The 18,305-nt window shown below is 31.8% G+C and overlaps 1 protein-coding gene across 1 annotated transcript; it reads right to left on the bottom strand.

Moving 5' to 3' along the window:
- Nucleotides 1-21: 21 nt before the first annotated feature.
- On the bottom strand, nucleotides 22-3,574 carry LOC107914355 (AP2-like ethylene-responsive transcription factor AIL6). Its single transcript, XM_016843253.2, has 8 exons — nucleotides 3,066-3,574; nucleotides 2,309-2,807; nucleotides 2,117-2,199; nucleotides 1,385-1,482; nucleotides 1,143-1,216; nucleotides 1,017-1,067; nucleotides 814-890; nucleotides 22-713 (listed from the first exon to the last, which is right to left on the bottom strand). Exons 1-8 carry the CDS (start codon nucleotides 3,205-3,207, stop codon nucleotides 262-264), a joined length of 1,476 nt encoding a protein of 491 aa, XP_016698742.2. The 5' UTR covers nucleotides 3,208-3,574; the 3' UTR covers nucleotides 22-261.
- Nucleotides 3,575-18,305: the final 14,731 nt, after the last annotated feature.

The raw sequence follows: 18,305 nt of genomic DNA, 5'->3' as shown, positions 1-18,305 counted from the left end.
CCAGAGATAGTTGCAGCAAAATATTGGCAATGGAGGATTTGCCCATTTCATCATCTCTGATCTCAATTTTAGCATTTGAAGATAAATTAATTACTTTATAAAATCCAGCTTCCTAATGTCTCAACTACAACCCCCTTTTCCTAGGTAAAAAAAAAGAGGTAAAGACCCAGTTCCGATCCATGATCAGATCATTGAGTCTGCTCGGGAGAGCTTCGACGAATTCTTCACCACTTACTGTTAGCTGAATTGTTGTTAAAACCTTTAATAGGATGGGTGAGGCCATAAAAAGAACTCAGCCGCTGGCTGCGGCATCACCGTTGTCGAGGAAGAACCTGGGGGTTCAGTGACGCTGGTGTTGGCAGTCTGAAGGTGCTGGTAGAGATTCTGTTGATAAAATGCAGCCGTTGCTGCTGCAGCATCGAAAGGGATTCCACAAGGAATAGTGGAAACCGGCTGCTTCATGGGAGCAAAACTTATAAGATTGCTGTTGGAGCTGCACCGGGGTGGTGGTGGTTGTTGCTTCTGGTTCACTATCGGTTTTGGCTCTGATTCAAGTGAAAGCTTTAAGCGCTTGGCTGCCCCACCAATGGGAAGAGAACTCTGGGCAATGGCTTTGACATCATACCGACTCATCTCGAAGTTAGTCACCGCATTGACACCTCGGAACTTGATGGCTGCAATATCATATGCCTCTGCTGCCTCCTCTTCAGTAGCTGTGAACCATACAGAAGATGAATATTATCAGTTTCAAACAGTAATCTTACAGTAGTTAAATGGGAGAGTTTGTTCTTTAGCCCGTTACTGCAATCTCACCGAATGTCCCAAGGTACAAGTCCTTGTTTCCAGCAACCCGACCTATCCTTGCTTGCCATCGGCCCTGTTGATGATGCCTGCAAATGTAAGACAACAAACTCATGCTTCAGTCGTTCGCAAGATAATTTAGTTACATAATTGAACACATCATAGAGATAGAAATTAAACGTCAACAATTTGGATTCTGAACAAAATGTTCAAACCTTGTGACACCTCTGTAAATCGATGCACCCCTTGAAAATCCGCTACTTTTCCTATTAAACACCCGCAAACAATGATTAACCCTACTTCAATTATCCAAAGGAACCAGTCAAGTGTACAAAGTATACCTCCTCAAGGATGCAATAAACTCTTGCTTGGTCGCATGCTTCATCTCTTCCAACTCTTTTGAATAATCCGAAATCTAAACCAAGCAAGAAGATGATAGAGTGAATAAGTTCATGCTCGAGGACAAGCAAAGATTGTCACTCTATGTAATCCAGACCGACACATTTAAATAATAAGCACAGGATACGATTAAACACTTCATCAGATCCAATAACATGGAAAAAGAACTGTGCATATAAAATACCGGGAAGTTGGTGGTTGCTGTAGGACCCCAGTATTTTAAAGCGGCCAGATCGTAAGCCCGAGCAGCCTTTTCTTCCTTATCATAACCACCTAAGTATACTGTATAAACAAGATTTGAACATTGAATGAGAGCCGAACATCCACCATCCCAGATTTGCATGCAAAAAGCAAAGCAACGATTGTCAATATCATGTAATATATGGGTCAATATTTTGCTTAAATTTAAACACTCTGTGTTCTTGATGCTTCCTTAGAATTGACGGTCAATGAAAATGCGATGAATTTTTTTTTATTATAACTAGTCCTATGATGGAAACTACAAATCTAAAAAAATATTATAGGCAACAAAAATCATATGAGTACTTTGGTCAAACCTAGATCCTCTCTCTCTCAGACAATAGCGAAAGGCAACTCAATCTATCAAAATCACACAGTTACAGAGTTCAGGCATCGATTCAAGTGTAAAAATGACCTGAGCCATAAAACACAGGCCTCACTGAGGTGAGAGAGAAAGAAAAATGGCGGCATATCTTATCAAAATCAAAAGAGAAGAAGACTAGTTTTTTTTGTAGGAAATAAAAAAGTTTGGTACATATATACACATCAGGGTCTTTCAAATCATCATAAATGACCTATTAATGCCCCCCTGCATGCATGCTTCTTTTCAGTAGTGTATGTATTTCATATTGTTTATATCATCGTATTATACACTATATTCTATGAGAGAGAGGACCTTGACGGCCTTTTCTGGCTTGACCCTCTCTCCTGCAGCTGTTATCCCATAGATGAGCTTCATATCTACCCGTCCATCTGTGTCTGCACTTCCCAAACCCATTTTATATTTCCCTTAACATATCAATAGAACTTTAAAAATGAATTTGGAAAAAAAAAACAAAAAGAAAATTGATTGATGGGATGTATGAACCTGGTGACACCTCTGTAAATCGAAGTTCTTTGACCAAATGTATCAGCTATCTTCTTTGAGTTATCCGAGTCAACCGAAACAATGGCTTTGTTATTATTAGTAGTATTGTTACCAGATGATTCAATCGAGTGACCAGGTAACTCAACGCCAGTCAACTGAGTTCGACCCCTTGATGACGACTCGTCAACTTCCGATCCCGAGTTCGTCGAGAACGTTTGAAACCCAGTTATTTGGTTGAGATCTTGGTGGTGATCGAAGTAAGTGGAGACACTGGGATCGTAGATTTGGGTCAAAGATGAGTCTTCTTGGGTTTCAGCTTGGCTATCTGAATATCGAACCATCGATGAAGAATCGCCAAGGAAGTCTTCAAGCTTTGGTGCTTGGTAATGGAAGCTGGTAAAAATGGGAGATTCATCCGCCATTGATGCTTCCGTTTGAGCTTCTTCGCTTTGGTTCTTCTCTCCTTGAACAAACGCTTGATGTTTTGGATTTGTCCACCCTTCAAAAACATAGAAAACAAGGGGTTTTAAATTTTCTTTTTAGCTACTATACATAAACATGAAAGAAATTCAGCATTGAAAGCAGTGAGCTTTTTAATTCGGTTTATCTAAGTATAATCAGCAGGAAGAAAATAAACTCGAAACTCCAACGATATTTTACCAATTTATTTCATTTAAACCGCTAAAACCTTGGGTTTCTCTCGTATTTTCTAGGCAACCAAACAGAATAAAGAAAAAAAGAAGAAAGTTTAGCATACCATTAGCATAGAAGTTATCGATGAGATGATGAGAAGAAGCAGCAGGAGATCCTTCATATGACACGAACTGAGGCTCAGATGATGACCTCAACATCTCCATTGGAGACAGTGAAAACCAAAGCCAGTTACTCGCTGATGCCATTTTATATATAATATATTATATATATACAACCTTCAAAAACTCTTCTTTTCTCTGGAATAACACTAAAAACCAAAACTATTAATTCTGGAGGAAACAAACAAAAACTAGCTCAGAAACCTTTTTAATTTTTAAACCTCAAAACATACCACCCAAGGAAAAAAACTGATACTTGTATGTTTTAATCTTTAACCGTTACATAAAACTTCCCCCCAAACAAACTACGACAATCACGAAGCTTAAATAAGAAGAAGAAAAATCGAAAATGATTTTATAAGCCTTAACAGAAGTTTAATGCATGCAAACCCATCTGGGATTTCTTTGAAGAATCCAATAAGTCCTTCTTAAGGAAGAGTTTGGTAAGAGAGGAGAGAGTTGGGGTTTAAAAGGAAGACAAAGAGAAAACTATCCAGCAGTTAATTTTTTTTTAAATTATTATTTTAAGTTAATTTTGTCAAAGTAAAATGTGATTTGTTTTAAATGGTGAGTTCTTCTCCATTGTGCACATTTGTCCTACATGCATGCAGCTTTCCAACCTGTAAAATTAAAATTTCATTAATTGAAGTCAATTGGAAAATTAAATAAAACATGATGATAAATATGCTCACTTTTTAAATATGATACTATTAATTTGAATTTAAGTTTTAGGATTTTTATTTCTTTTATCTAGAATGCATACATGATACACGTGATTAATGGACTTAAAATAACATATGGTATGGTATTAAAATTACCATATAGGGGTCATACTGTTTCATTTTGGTCCCATTTTTTTTAAAATTTTAAAATTTTCACTATAATTTATTTCGGTTTGGTTTAATTCTCAATTTCTTTATCTTAATTTTTTACTTTAATTTTTGGATTTATTTTAATAAAAATAAATTTTATTTTATGACTTTTGAATATTTTTTGATAAAAATTTAAAGTCTTTATTATAAATATTTTAAATTTTTAAATTTTTAAGAATTTCTAAATAAATTTTATTATTTTAAATATAAAATTTTATTTTTATATCATAAAATATTAAAATTAATTATATATTGAATAAAGAAAGAATTTAGTTTGATTTCAGATAACCATGATTTTAAAATTTATATTTTATAAACCATCCAAATACCTCATTTCGGAATAATTTTCAGACTTTTCTTACTTAGGTATATTTATTTAAATATAAAATAATATAAATAATAAAAATTATCTTAATTTATATGAAACGACAGTTAAATTTTCACTTTAACACATATTCAAATTGTGTGGGAATGAAAATTACTTCTAATAAATAATCATTCCCAATTATAGCTTTTATGATTGAAAAGCGTAATAATAAAAATTCACGTAACTTGTACAGAAAAAGAAAATCAAAATTTTTCCGTTTTTTACTCTAATTGTGTTTCTATATTATTTATTGCCGTATGAATTTTAAAATCCATTTTTAGGGTTATCTCCGCATTATGGATGTGGGGAGGTTTACTGCACCTTTTAAGGTTTTCATATCTTGTTCAAATTAGAGTAATTATTTTAGAGTGATTGCAGCACGTTGACACCTGTGCAACACTTTTTTTTATAATATTTTAATTTCAAATTATAAAAATGTAATTTAAGCGAGTTGAGTCTTAGTTCGGTTGATATATGTATTATTACTAAATATAAGAAGATATAGATTCGAGTGTACTAAAACACAATATTATACTATTTATAAGTAGGAGAGATATGCAAAACCTTAATTCTAAAACTTATAAATAGACAATTCAACCTGTTAGATTTTCACATAAAACTAAAACAAATCCACTTCTACATTGTCTACTATCTTATATATCTAAATATTCGCTTCGCTTGTAGTAATATGAAAATAAATTTATCTAAATAAAAAAAATCCTCAATTAATGCAAGTCAATTTCTAGCATGCTAGCTAAATTGAGAATATATTTTTGTGTCGTTACTCATATATGCTCTAATTGAATGATGGTGTAATACCCCTCATCTATCCCAATCATCGGGCTGAGCTGTAGAATGTTATAATACAAAAAAGAATAGTTACAAACATTTAATGGACAATTCAAGTAAAAAACTCGATGGTTTCAATCATATCGACCCCTTAGTACAAATTTAAAATATTTCCCAAGTCATTTTTACTTTGGACAAATTTAAAACAAAATAGTTAAAGCATGCGTAAGCTCTAAAGTTGACTCGGGAACAAGAAAGGATCAAACTGTAATATTTTTAAAACTAACAACTTTTACTTTATAAATTAGTCATTTTTTCGTAACTAAGCTCAAAATTTATAAATTTAATATTAAGAGCTTCAAGATTCAACAATAACAACATTTAAAAACTTTAACTGTTTCATAAATTAATCTCTAAACTAACTAAATCAAACTTCCAAAATATCAAAAACATAAAATTTACAAAAAAAAAAAAAGCTCAGATTAGCTTACCATGGAATAGTAGAATACATAGAGCATTCAACAATGGCTTACCTTGTTTTTCGTGTAAAAAACCGTGGTAAAAGAAGAAATAAAGAAGGTGGCAATTTTATTATTGTTTTAACATATTTTTAATTTAATTTAACATTATTTTAACATATTTTTCACAAATTTTTACGCCCCAGGCGTACATTACTCTTAAAAAGTAGTTATTTTCCGCTTGAATGCTCAAGTAAATACTATTCAAGTTTTTTAACTAATAAAAATTAATAGTATCAATTTTTATAGTTTTTACAATTTAATCTTTATATTTAAATCCTTAATTATTTAATAAAATTATTAAATTAAAAATTATTATAATACTAGATTAGTAAATATTAATTAATAATATTTACATACTCAATCATTGAAAAATTAAATTCTGAAATTGTCATTTTCGATATCACTGAAAATGGACGGTTACAGTACCTAACACGTCTATTAGGCCCATCAGGACAAGTGTCAAGCCTTCTTTGTGCATGAACATGTAAGACTTCACTAAATTTACTCATGTATAATTGTTGCTTGGTTGCCAGACCCATCAATATGATCGATGGCCAGTTAGAAGACTATCCTACCCCTAAACGATATACCAAGATAAGAAACTTATGGACATATGTTGAGCCTTGGGAATAGCTATTGACTAATCTTGCCTATAAATACTCCTCCAACATTAGATGTAAGACTTTCGGTTTATGCCAAAACTTTACCCAATTGCTTATTGATTGTAAGTTCAGCTCTCTGCATAATCATTCTATCTCTATCATGTGAACCATCATCCTCTCCTTTCACTTCTTTTTATTTTTTCCCTCAACAAGAGATACATTTATCGATTTATTGCAATTTCCAACATTAAGGTTGTCAATGACAAAACCAGAACAATTTTGTAGGGGGTCGAATGAAATTTTAATTTTTTATAGTCTATATCTTTATAATTTTTAAAGGATTTAATTGAATTTTTATAATTTTAAGGGGGCCAAAGTGCAATTTTATCTTTACTAATTTAATTTTTTTTAAAAATCTCAAGGGCCTAAATAGTAATTTTACATTTTAGAGGGACTGACAGTAGATTCGCCCATTAAGGTTGTGTTTAGTAGTGTTTTTTAGAAGAACTTTTGATATGAAAAATACTTTTGAAACAAAAAGAATGCTAAACAAATAACTTTTGAAAAAAAAATTGTCTTTTCAAAAGCACTTTTCCTTAAATGGAGAAGTTGAAAATTTTAGCTTTTCTCCCAAAAAAAAAATACTTTTGACAGCTTAATTACGTTTTCACCCCTTCAATAGATGGTACTTTTCATTTTCTAGTTAATTGCTTAAAAAAATTTAAAATTTATTTTTCAAATATTAAAATATTAACAACAAATTATAATAAAGTATTTTCTATATTCTCATTAAAATATTATAATATTAACTAATTTGAACATTATTTAAATATTTATTTGTTACTTTATAACCCCATATCTGAAATGAACATTTTATTTCTCAAAAACACATTTTGACAACAATATTAAACAATTAAATTTTAAACTAAACTTTTTAAAAATACTTTTAAAACATTTTTAAAAAATAATACTAAGGCTTAGTTTGGATGGGCGGTGTGTTTACCTCCGGTGAGATTAAAAATAGCGGTGGCGGTGAGATTAGTTACTGTAGCGGTGAGATTAGAAACAATGGTGGAGTTTGTGTTTGGATTCAAACATAACTGTAGCGGTGAGGTGAGAACAAAAAATTACTATTAAGGACATCAGATTAGAATTGATATATAATAAATTTTTTTTTAAATTATTTTACTTTTTTAAAATTATTAAAATATGTGAATTTATAAATTCATTTAATAAAATATTAAAAATTTATCTTCCAATATTTTATTATAAATATTTTAATGAATTATATAATCAATTTAAATTATTTATTAGATAAAATGATAATTATTTTTAAATCAAAATAATTAAAAATATGTGAATTTATAAATTCATTTAATAAATATTAAAATGTATCTTTCGATATTTTACTATATAAAGTAAAAAAATTAACATTTTTAAATCAAAATAATTAAAATTTAAAATAAATAATCTAAAAGTAGTTAATTCAATGAATGGTAAATTAAAATTTCTTTTGACAATAATGTATATTAGTTTGTTATAAAATAATGGGGAAAATGTTTATTATTTTAAATTAATAAAATTATCTCACAATGAAAATACAAAATTATTGAAGTAGAAGGTAAAATAAAGAAAGAGAAAAAAGAAGAGTAAAATGGAGAAAAAATAAGAGTAAGGGTGTAAAAGAAAAAATGACCACTAATGGGATGTTGGAACATTTGACTGGAGCATAAAGCTCCAGTGGAGAAATTGGTGTCCAGTGTGTTGAGTGGTGCTCCAATCGTTTTGTTCTTTACAATCCAAACGGATTGGTACGGTGCGATTTAGTCAAAAAGTACTCCAAACACATTAAAATGAGATCAAACGGGCATCCAAAAGTAGCCTAAACTAACCTTACACCAACTTACGTAACACAATGCATGGGTTGAAAATATCAAATTCGTTTTAAATTCATAAATATGTTAGAAATAAAGCAATTTTATATACTTTTAAAATTTAATTTGAAAGTAATTGAGAGCATAACTTGATACATAAATAGATGTAGTGCCAACATCCATTTTGCTTTGGGATCAAAATCTTATCTTTGGGATGTTTGCGGTTTGTAACAAGTTGCGTCTTTTGCTGACTTTTGTTCATGAACTCTTTAACAGCATATGACATCACACGTACCCGATGATAACCATACACAATCACATCTATACTTACTTTTATTTTAATTTTAATTTTTATCATTCACCTTTTTCTACTAAACAACAAAAACTATATTTTCTTCATTTCATATTATATTTTTAACTTTCTTTTAAGTAACATCATTTTTCTTAGTTTTATACTTAACATCCTAACTCCTCTTTTTAATAATATTATTTTTAAAATTTATATTTATATTTTTTATAGGGTTATACCATTGCATTAAACACGTACATTTTTACACAAGGTACAAAGTATATATTTATATTATTAATAAAATCTTCGACTAAATTGATATCACGAGTTAATCAAGTATTAATTTAATTAAAAAATATAATGATTATTACTATGATTACGATGGTCTTTTGTTTACACCATTAATAATTTTTAAGTACACTTTTAAAAAAAATAACTTTTAACACAAAATATTTTCTCTCACCAAATTTGTGTATATAGATAATGTCATTGATTATATTGGTCGATATTTAATTTATTTTAATATTGAATTTTATTTTCACTAACTTAATAACTTTTTGATGTGCTATAGAAAAATAAAAATACTATAATGAACAATTGAAGTATATTTAATATTAGTAATTTGATATATTTATCTATTTCAATTTTTTTTAAACTCGCAAATTAAACTATTTTTTATTTTAATTTCGTACATATCGATATGTGTTATTATTATTAATTTCAAATATTATATATTATAATTTATTATATATTATTTTAAATACACTTATATTTTAAATACGTGATTCTACATATTTGTAATATATTATTAATGGTGTGTACATTCACTATATTCTAGTTGTATGGTTACTCCTTTCTTGTTGATGCCATTGACTTTCTCAATTCAATTAATTAATTTATTAACAAAGCTATAGTTGTAATTAGAGGTGAGCATGGGTCAAGCCACTCAACCTGGCCCGAAAGCCCGCTCAAAATGTGAGAGAGTTTGAGCAACAATCACATTCTTCTCAATTTGTGGGAGGGTTTGAGGAATACAACTTGTAATGCTTATGTTGCTATTTGTTAGCATCATCGTTGAAACCTTAACAACTAGCATTCTTCTCAATTTTACAATGATTAAAAAATCAGTCAATTAATTTAATAAAAATTAAAATAAATTAAAATATTTTTATTTTTTAAGATATTAACAAATAGAATTATAAGAATAATATAAATCACATGTAATATATGTCCAATTAATTATAATAGAATTAATTCAATACCAAACACATTAAATTAAAAATCAAAATACGTGATGGAGACTCCATTTTAAAATGATCTAAAAAAGAACTATAAATGACATTTGCAAATAATACAACTTGAGCTTGAACTCTTAACATTTAATAATCCAGTCTTTGTCAACATTAATTTGGCTTTCTGATTTTTTAAAAAATTTTTTTTAGAAAATAAAATATCAAAATTATATATGAATTTTGGTTTAATTTACTGTTAGGATTTTGACCCGATTAAGCAACGAACAAGAAAATAGCGGAATAAATTGAGAAATTGAACACACAAATTTAACGTGGAAAAACCGCTCTAAAGAGGATAAAAAACTACGAGTAAAGATAATTTTACTGTAATGCCAAAAGAACGAAGAGTACAAAAGATGGAGATGAAAATTAAACCCCGAAAACCCGAAAACAAAGAACCCACAAAACGTAAACACAAAATTCTCTAAATGTGTTATGAGTTCTAATCTCTAATGGATATATTTTCTAAGGTTGTAAAAGAGCATATTTATAGGCTAAATTCATAGATCAAATAATAATAAAATAATCTAAACTAATCAGTGTTTGATTGAAACAAGTAAACAGAATTTAACTGAAAGATTATTTTTCAAATTTGACTGAAAATAGGAGTCATATTTAACATTTACAATTCGATGTATGAATTTGATTTGATGTAAATAAAAACATGAAACTTAAATTGCAATTAAAACGTATAAATGAACCTGTGATTTTGATTTAATTATACACATTTAAAGAAATAAAGACATTAATTTATTTTTATATTGAATAAATATAATTATTTGTGTATGCAATATGTTAGCACAAATGATGTTATACCGATAATTGTGTTACTAATTTGTTAAAATTAAGTCAAATAAATATTTAATGTATAAAATTACACAAAATCAAACTTTATTTATAGCATTGCATATTGAACCAAAATTATTGTGTATCTCTAAAAAAAACAATATTGTAAATATTGTAACTTCTTAGTATTTTTAATGTGTTATCACTGCTTTACACTTGCGACTTAATTTAATTTTACAAGTACATGTTTTATTTTGGGTAAATTATTCAGATAATCACTCTATAATTATCGCGTTCTTGTTTTGGCCACTCTAAATTATTTTTTGTCAATTTTAGCACTGCGATTAACAACTTTTCCTGTTTTTGTCACTCATTTGTTAAAAACATACAGAATGTTGACTGTGCCGCCATGTAATGCTAACTATATTGTCACGTAATATCTTTAGTGAAAGCAAATAAGCCATGTCGGGTTTTCTCCTTGGACTGTAAACAATGAAGAATATAAGTTTGGTGAGGGAAATGTCATAGATATGGTTATAAGTATGAGCAATTTCCTTACCAACTTTCTTCGTGGCGGCGTAAAGACTCACCGAATAATCGGTTCTATTACATGCAGAGAATGGGCTTTCGATGTTGAGTCCATAAACAGAGCTCAACGAAGCCTAAATGATCAAATGCTGAGTCTAGTGAAGGAAAGGTTGTAAATATGATTATAAGCATAAGCGGTTTCCTCACTGACTTTCTTCATGGTGATGTAAAGACTTGCCGGATGGTCGGTTCTGTCATGTTCGGAGAATGGGTTTTCAGTGTTAAGTTTATAAACAGAGCTCAATAAAGCCTAAATGATCGACAGTTGAGTCCATTGAAAGAAAGATCGTAGATATCATTATAAGTACGAGTGATTCCTCACCGGCTTTCTTCTTGGCGGCATAAAGACTCACTTGATGGTCGGTTCTGTCACATTTAGAAAATGGGTTGTCGGTGTTTAGCCCATAAAAGTAGCTCAACGAAGCCCAAATGATCAACGATTGTGGATTCACTGCTTTGGCTACTTCGAGTAAGTTAACAAACCCAACAATGTTCGACATAACGTACAATTGTGGGTTTCGCATAGCGTACTATATAGAGGTGTACATGGGTTAGGCCAGACTCAACAAAAAAATTAGGTCTATTTGTTAGGCTTGACCCGAAAAATGGGCCTAAAATTTTGCTTAAACCCGATCCGGATAAAAAGTTAAAACTCAAGCCCGACCTAGCCCGCTCATATTAATTTTTATATTATTTTTATATAATTTTAAAATATATATAATACATCAAAAATACTAAAAACATCAAAATAAATATTTTTCAACAAATTGAAAATAATTTTTAAAAAATATGTATACTTAAATAACTCTAAGATAGATGCAGCTTAACAAGCAAATGCCTCTAAAATAATAACAAAGTTAACAATAAAATAAGTTTTATACAATATCCAAACAATAACAACATAATAGTAAAATGGTAGCAAAATAAGAAGAAAACAATAAGAAAATAATATTAAAAAATAGAATTTTGTTTTCATTTAGTGAATTCAGGCCGGGCTCGGGCAAAAAATGCCTTATCGGAGGCCCGACCTGTTTTTTAAACGGGCCTTAATTTTTTCTCCAAGCCTATTTTTTGGGTCTATATTTTTGCTCAAACCCTCCCACATTCAGGGCGGGCCTTCGGGCCGGGCCGGGTGGCCTGACCCATGAACAGGTCTAGTACTATACACCGACCTGTGCCACTAAGTGAAGCATGTGGCGAGCGACACAATATCGAACAACTTCGTCAACAAAGTGACACCGTTTAAATCTCCTTCGACAATGAAAACTTGGCGTTTGCTCAATAGATACGACCTCACTCTTTTCAACAAAGGAACATAATAATCATTAAAATTATCCAATCCCAAAACCTCATCGTCGTGTTTCTTCAAAGCAAGTGAACAGTGAGAATAATATATAGCTGTAACAAAGCTATAACAATGGCTCTACCCAATGGAACTTTTTTTTTTTGTTTGAAACTTGGATTCACATTTAATTCTTCGGGGTTTAACGTTCAACTAGGAACCATTTCACACAATAATGCAAGAGGGGTCCAACATTTAGGATCCTGCCAGAATTGAGCCAAACTTCCATTCCCAATAACCTATGCAAGATTATTCTTTAGAGTTCCCAAATTCTCCATAAAATTAGAAATGTTACTAGGAACTTCATCCACCAATTTGTATTTGGTCCTTAAGATTTTCACCCAGAACGAGTCAACATTAGAAATTATTTTGGATCCCAACTCGAGCAAAAATCTAAAGGTTTTCAACATATTTCCCAGAAAACTAATGTTGACTTACAATTCTCATTATCAAAATATTTGCGAATTGAAAATTGAATTTGGATTTAGATGTCAAAATTTGACATATATGATTTTCAAATTCTTTGTTTAGTAATTAATATTATAAATTTTAAGATTTTGAATTAATTAAATTTATTATTTAAAAATTTTTATTTTAAATTTGGATTTCAACCTGATTTAAGTTTTAAAAATAATTTTTTAAAATTAATTATTTACATATAACAATAATATATAAGCGAAAAATACTATAACAATAATATATGCATAAAATAAATCTCAAGCTTAAAAAAGATTATTAATTTAATATTTAACTTTAAATCACTAAAAATTTTATATATATTGTTTATATACCGTTGCTTAATTTATTAGTCAATCATTGCAATTAAAGTGTTGTGATGCGAGCTGCAGAAAATAACAAGAAGAAGAAGAACAGAAGAATAGGAGGAGGAAAAAGGAGTAGTAGAGAGAGAGAAGAAAAAGGTTGAGAAAATAGTACTGAATTCTTCATAACTAACTCTAGCACACACGCGGGTGCTAAAAAGAAAGAAAACAATGATCATTACAGCTGTCATTCTGTTACAAGGCTGAGCATAAAAATGCCCCGTTTCATTAACCAAGCCCTTCACCCCAAAACGCTGCGTATTCATTAAAGTACCCCTCCTCAAAATGTGCCGTTTTGTGTAACATAATTAACTCAACAATTTAAACAGAAATTAACGACTTTTTAACCCCATAATTATATGCTATAACAATACTCCCTCTCTGCAGCAGATCCTTGTCCTCAAGGATCGAAAGCAGGATATTGTTTTTGAAATTCTGTCCAAGCTTCTCAAGTAGAGTCCTTCGGAAAAGTGTCTGCCCATTCCACTAGCACCTTAGTGACAACATGATTCCCTTTTTTGACCATTCATCTGTCAAGGATTCGTGCTGGTTCCTTCAGGATCGAGCCGTTTGTTTCAATAGGTGGCAATGTGGGTGAGTGTATAGTTGAGCCAACATGTTTCTTCAGTTGAGACACGTGGAATATGAGGTGGATTTTTGCTCCTTCAGGTAATTTCAGTCTATAGGCCACCTGACCAATTTTAGCTTCAATAGGATAAGGGCCATAAAACCTGGGGGAAAGCTTCTAATTCTGCATCTTCCTTAGTGAATGTTGTCTGTAAGGTTGGAGTTTCAGGTATACTAGGTCCCCAATTGCAAACGACCGATCAGATCTTTTCTTGTCTACTAGCTGCTTCATTCGTTCTTGAGTTTGTTTCAAGTGGAACTTAAGGAGCTTCATTAAAGTTTCCCTACTTTGAAGTGTTCTGTCCACTTCCTGACTATAGAGGGCAATGTAAGGAGTGGTGTTGATGGTTGAATGGTGTGTAGTGTTGTACCACCACTCCGCCAAAGGCAGCCAATGAACCCATTCTGAAGGTTTTTCACCAGTCATAAAATGCAAATAACCTTCAAGATACCTATTGAGAACTTCTGTTTGTCCATTTGTTTGGGGGTGGTAAGCAGAGGAGAGGTACAGTCGAGTACCAAGTAGTTTGAGGAGTTCTTGCCAAAATCTGCTAAGGAAGATTTTGTCTCTGTCAGATACGATGAACTCTGGAATTCCATGGAGCTTGTATACTTGATCCAAGTAGAGCTAAGCTACATTTGTAGCAGTGAAAGTGTGTGCCAAGGTGAAAAAATGAGCATGCTTGGTTAATCTATATTACCAAGATGGTGCTTTTATCTTTGGATAAAGGAAGACCTTCTATAAAGCCCATACTGACAGTAGCCTATGCTCGATCAGATATTGGCAAAGGTTGCAATAATCGAGGGTATGTAGTATTGTCACTCTTGTATGTCGACAGGTGGTATATTTTTAAACCCACTTTTTGTCATCTTTCGATAACCTTTTCCAGTACTATAGGGTAGCTATGCGACGCCTAGTAGCATGTACTCCTGAGTGGCCACCAATAGACTCATTGTGGAACAGCTAAAAAATTGCCTTCATGAGGTTTGTGTTGTGACTGATCATCACTTTCCCTTTTCTCTTAAGAAACTTGCCATCCAATGAGTACTTGACCAATGGCCTCATTGTGGAACAACTAAAAAATTGCCTTCATGAGGTTTGTGTTGTGACTGATCATCACTTTCCCTTTTCTCTTAAGAAACCTACCATCCAATGAGTACTTGGGATGGGATTGAGGATTTTGTAGTAAGCCCTTGGAAAACTTCTGTAGCTTTACATCGTCCAACGTGGCATGTAGAATCTTATCCCAGAGCACAGACCATGTAAGTGACATCTCCCCCAAGCACTGGTGAATTTGACCTTCTAGCATATAAGCCCTTTTGGATAAATCATTAGCCACTATGTTCTGAGTCCCTTTTTGATAAACAATGGAATAGTTATACCCCAGTTGTAACACCCCTAACCTGTATCCGTCGCCGAACTAGGGTTATGAGGCATTACCGTACATATCGGAACATTTAATAATCAATTCACAAATATCATCCACACATCATAGCATCATAGTCAAACATCATTTCAAAGTCCCTTTCTTAGGTCATCGAGACCTAAAACATGCTTTAGGAAGGGGTCGAGACTAAACCGAGCACATACAAAATTTCACAGAAACTTAACTAATTTTAAAGTTACAGAGGTCACAAACTCGTGTGATCAGGCCGTGTACCTCATACGTCATTAGACACGCCCGTGTGTCCAAGCTGTGGCTAAACAGGGCATACATACTGACTTGTACCACATGGCCGGAGACATGCCCGTGGTCGAAACTGACTTGGGTTACATGGGTAACCATACGCCCATGTGTCTAGCCTATGTACCCTTCGAAATGGCCACACATGCCCATGTGCCAAGGCTGTGTGGCGCACACGGCCACTAGACACGCCCGTATGTCTAGGCCGTGCTCGAGACTGACTTTAAATTGTAGGACTACCCCAGGGGATAAATGGCCATGTAACATGACCGTGTGTCCCACACAGCTGAGGCACACGCATGTGTCTCTGCCCGTGTGGACAAAAATAGGCTATTTGCAAAGCCGATTTGCCACCCTAATCTCAAGCACACAAAGCAACCAAAATAGCATCATTTCAATACACTTATAAGCAGCCAAATTCACCAAAACATACACATATCATGCCATCTAAACAGAACCATTTCAACCGCACAACTAACTTACCAAAAAGACCATTTTTGCATCATAGATTATAAACTAATATCAAACCATGAGTTCAACTATAATCAAGTCATATCTCATAGCATGATATATCCATCTCAAAACATACCACATTAATCCTAGCCTATACATGCCATACTTTGTTATATACATTTTCCAAAGGTACCAAAAATAAAATTTGATAGTGTGGTGATGATCCTTGACGATCCCCGAGCTTCCAGTAGCTTCGATATCTATAAAACAATGCAAACATACACAAAGTAAGCTTTCAAAAGCTTAGTAAGCCATATACAAATAAACTTATCACATATCACATTTATAAACCAATTCATTCATATGAATCATGGCATAACATAATAGCAAGTTCATATTTCTCATTTAGCTCAATTGTTCATAATCACTTACTTATAAATACATCACATTTCCATGTAACTCACATATCAAAAGATCATATCCATACTCACCTTTCATTGCCAAATTCCATATATAGTTCATACATACCTGAATTAGATATACATTAACATAGTTATTCATTTCTCGGGATGCCCGTTGAACTGTATAGAATCAAATAGGATACGCAGATAGCTCAGAAAGCTCGTACAATGCCAACGTCCCAGACGTGGTCTTACATGTAATCAAATATTAATGCCATTGTCCCAGACAGGGTCTTACACGAAATCAAATACAATGTCGATGTCCCAGACATGGTCTTACACGTAAATCTCAAATCGATGCTGACGTCCCAAACGTGGTTTTACACAAAATCACATATCGGAATCCTATGTCATGATATATGTATCCTAACTATTCCTATGGTTCGTACGGGACTTTTCGGACGTAGTCACATTATCGAAACTTTCTCGGATTTCTCATATTCAACTCGAATAGCCATTCATCACTATTCATTAACATTTAAGCAGTAATAATTCAATTCAAACACATTTATTTGTATATCGACTTACCTCATACTTATTCAAACGGATGAAATCGGCTAATCAACGACTTTTGACTTTCCCCGATCTAATTCCGTTTTCTTTGGTTCTTGATCAATACAAATTCAAATTTAACTCTTTTATTCAATAAATCATTCAATTCAACCCATATACATATATTTAGGGCATTTTACAAATTAGCCCTCATATTTTCACATTTTAACTCTTTAGTCCCTAATTCATAAAATCACAAAATACACAAATTTCATATTACACATGCTAGGCTGAATTTTCATGTAGTTTATATAAGCCCATATATTTTATTTATTTCAAATTTTAGCGCCTCAATTTCTCATTTTCACAAATTAGTCCAAAATACTCAAATTCATCAAAAATTCAAATACAAAACATATTAACCCAACATATATCTTTCATTTTCCATCAACTAACATCATAAAGATTACAATTTCATCAATGGCATAACTCAAATTCATCATCAAGTTCAGAAATTCAAGCATGGGCTAGCTAGTACTCAAAGCAACGATCACAATAACGTAGAAATCATAAAAAACCGAGCTCAATAAATACCTTAATTAAAGACAATGAGAGCCGAACCCTAAAAAGCTTCAATAGCTTTCTTTTATTTTGATTTTTGGTGTGAAGAAGATGATAATGGATTAATTTTGGCTTTAGTTTTATTTAATATAACATTAATAATCTATTTACCATATTAACCTTATTTATAACCATTTCAAATCATTCATTTAATGGTCATTTTTCTCAAATTCCACTATCAATGGTCTAATTACAACATAAGAACCTCCCATTTAATAAGCCATAACCTTTTGACACTTTTAATATATAGAATGCAACTTTTGTATTTTCTACGATTTAGTCCTTTTTGTAAAATTGAGCACACAAACGATAAAATTTTCACATGAAATTTTCACATTTAACACATATCATGCTGTAAACACAGAAAATAATATTAAAATAATTTTATGACCTCGAATTTGTGGTTTCGAAATCTCTATTCTGACTAGGGACTAAACCCGGCTGTTACAACTCTTCCCCCTTAGGGATTTTCGTCCCCAAAAATCTTACCGTTGAACAAATTCAGATATTGCTGTCTCATAGCATCTTCGGGCTCTCACGTATCCTCTTTAACACTGTGTCGATGCCACATTACTTTTACTAACAGAATTTTTTTTATTTTGCAGTTCTTTAACCTCGCGAGTTAAGATACGGGCCGGTTCTTCTTCATAAGTCATATCAGATTGAATTTCTATTTTGGATGGCGTAATTACATGCGATGGGT

This window comes from Gossypium hirsutum, chromosome A10 (assembly GCF_007990345.1).
Source record: "Gossypium hirsutum isolate 1008001.06 chromosome A10, Gossypium_hirsutum_v2.1, whole genome shotgun sequence".
NCBI classification, from domain to species: Eukaryota; Viridiplantae; Streptophyta; class Magnoliopsida; order Malvales; family Malvaceae; genus Gossypium; species Gossypium hirsutum.
Note: the sequence above shows the minus strand (reverse complement) of the source record. Positions and strands in the feature narration are given on the sequence as shown.

Excerpts from the sequence above, each read along its gene's own strand:
- LOC107914355 (XM_016843253.2), bottom strand. The coding sequence starts at position 3,207 with ATGGCATCAGCGAGTAACTGGCTTTGGTTTTCACTGTCTCCAATGGAG. Across the intron at positions 891-1,016 it reads ATTTACAGAGGTGTCACAAG|GCATCATCAACAGGGCCGAT; the intron begins GTTTGAACATTT and ends TTACATTTGCAG. Across the intron at positions 714-813 it reads CTTGTACCTTGGGACATTCG|CTACTGAAGAGGAGGCAGCA; the intron begins GTGAGATTGCAG and ends TATGGTTCACAG.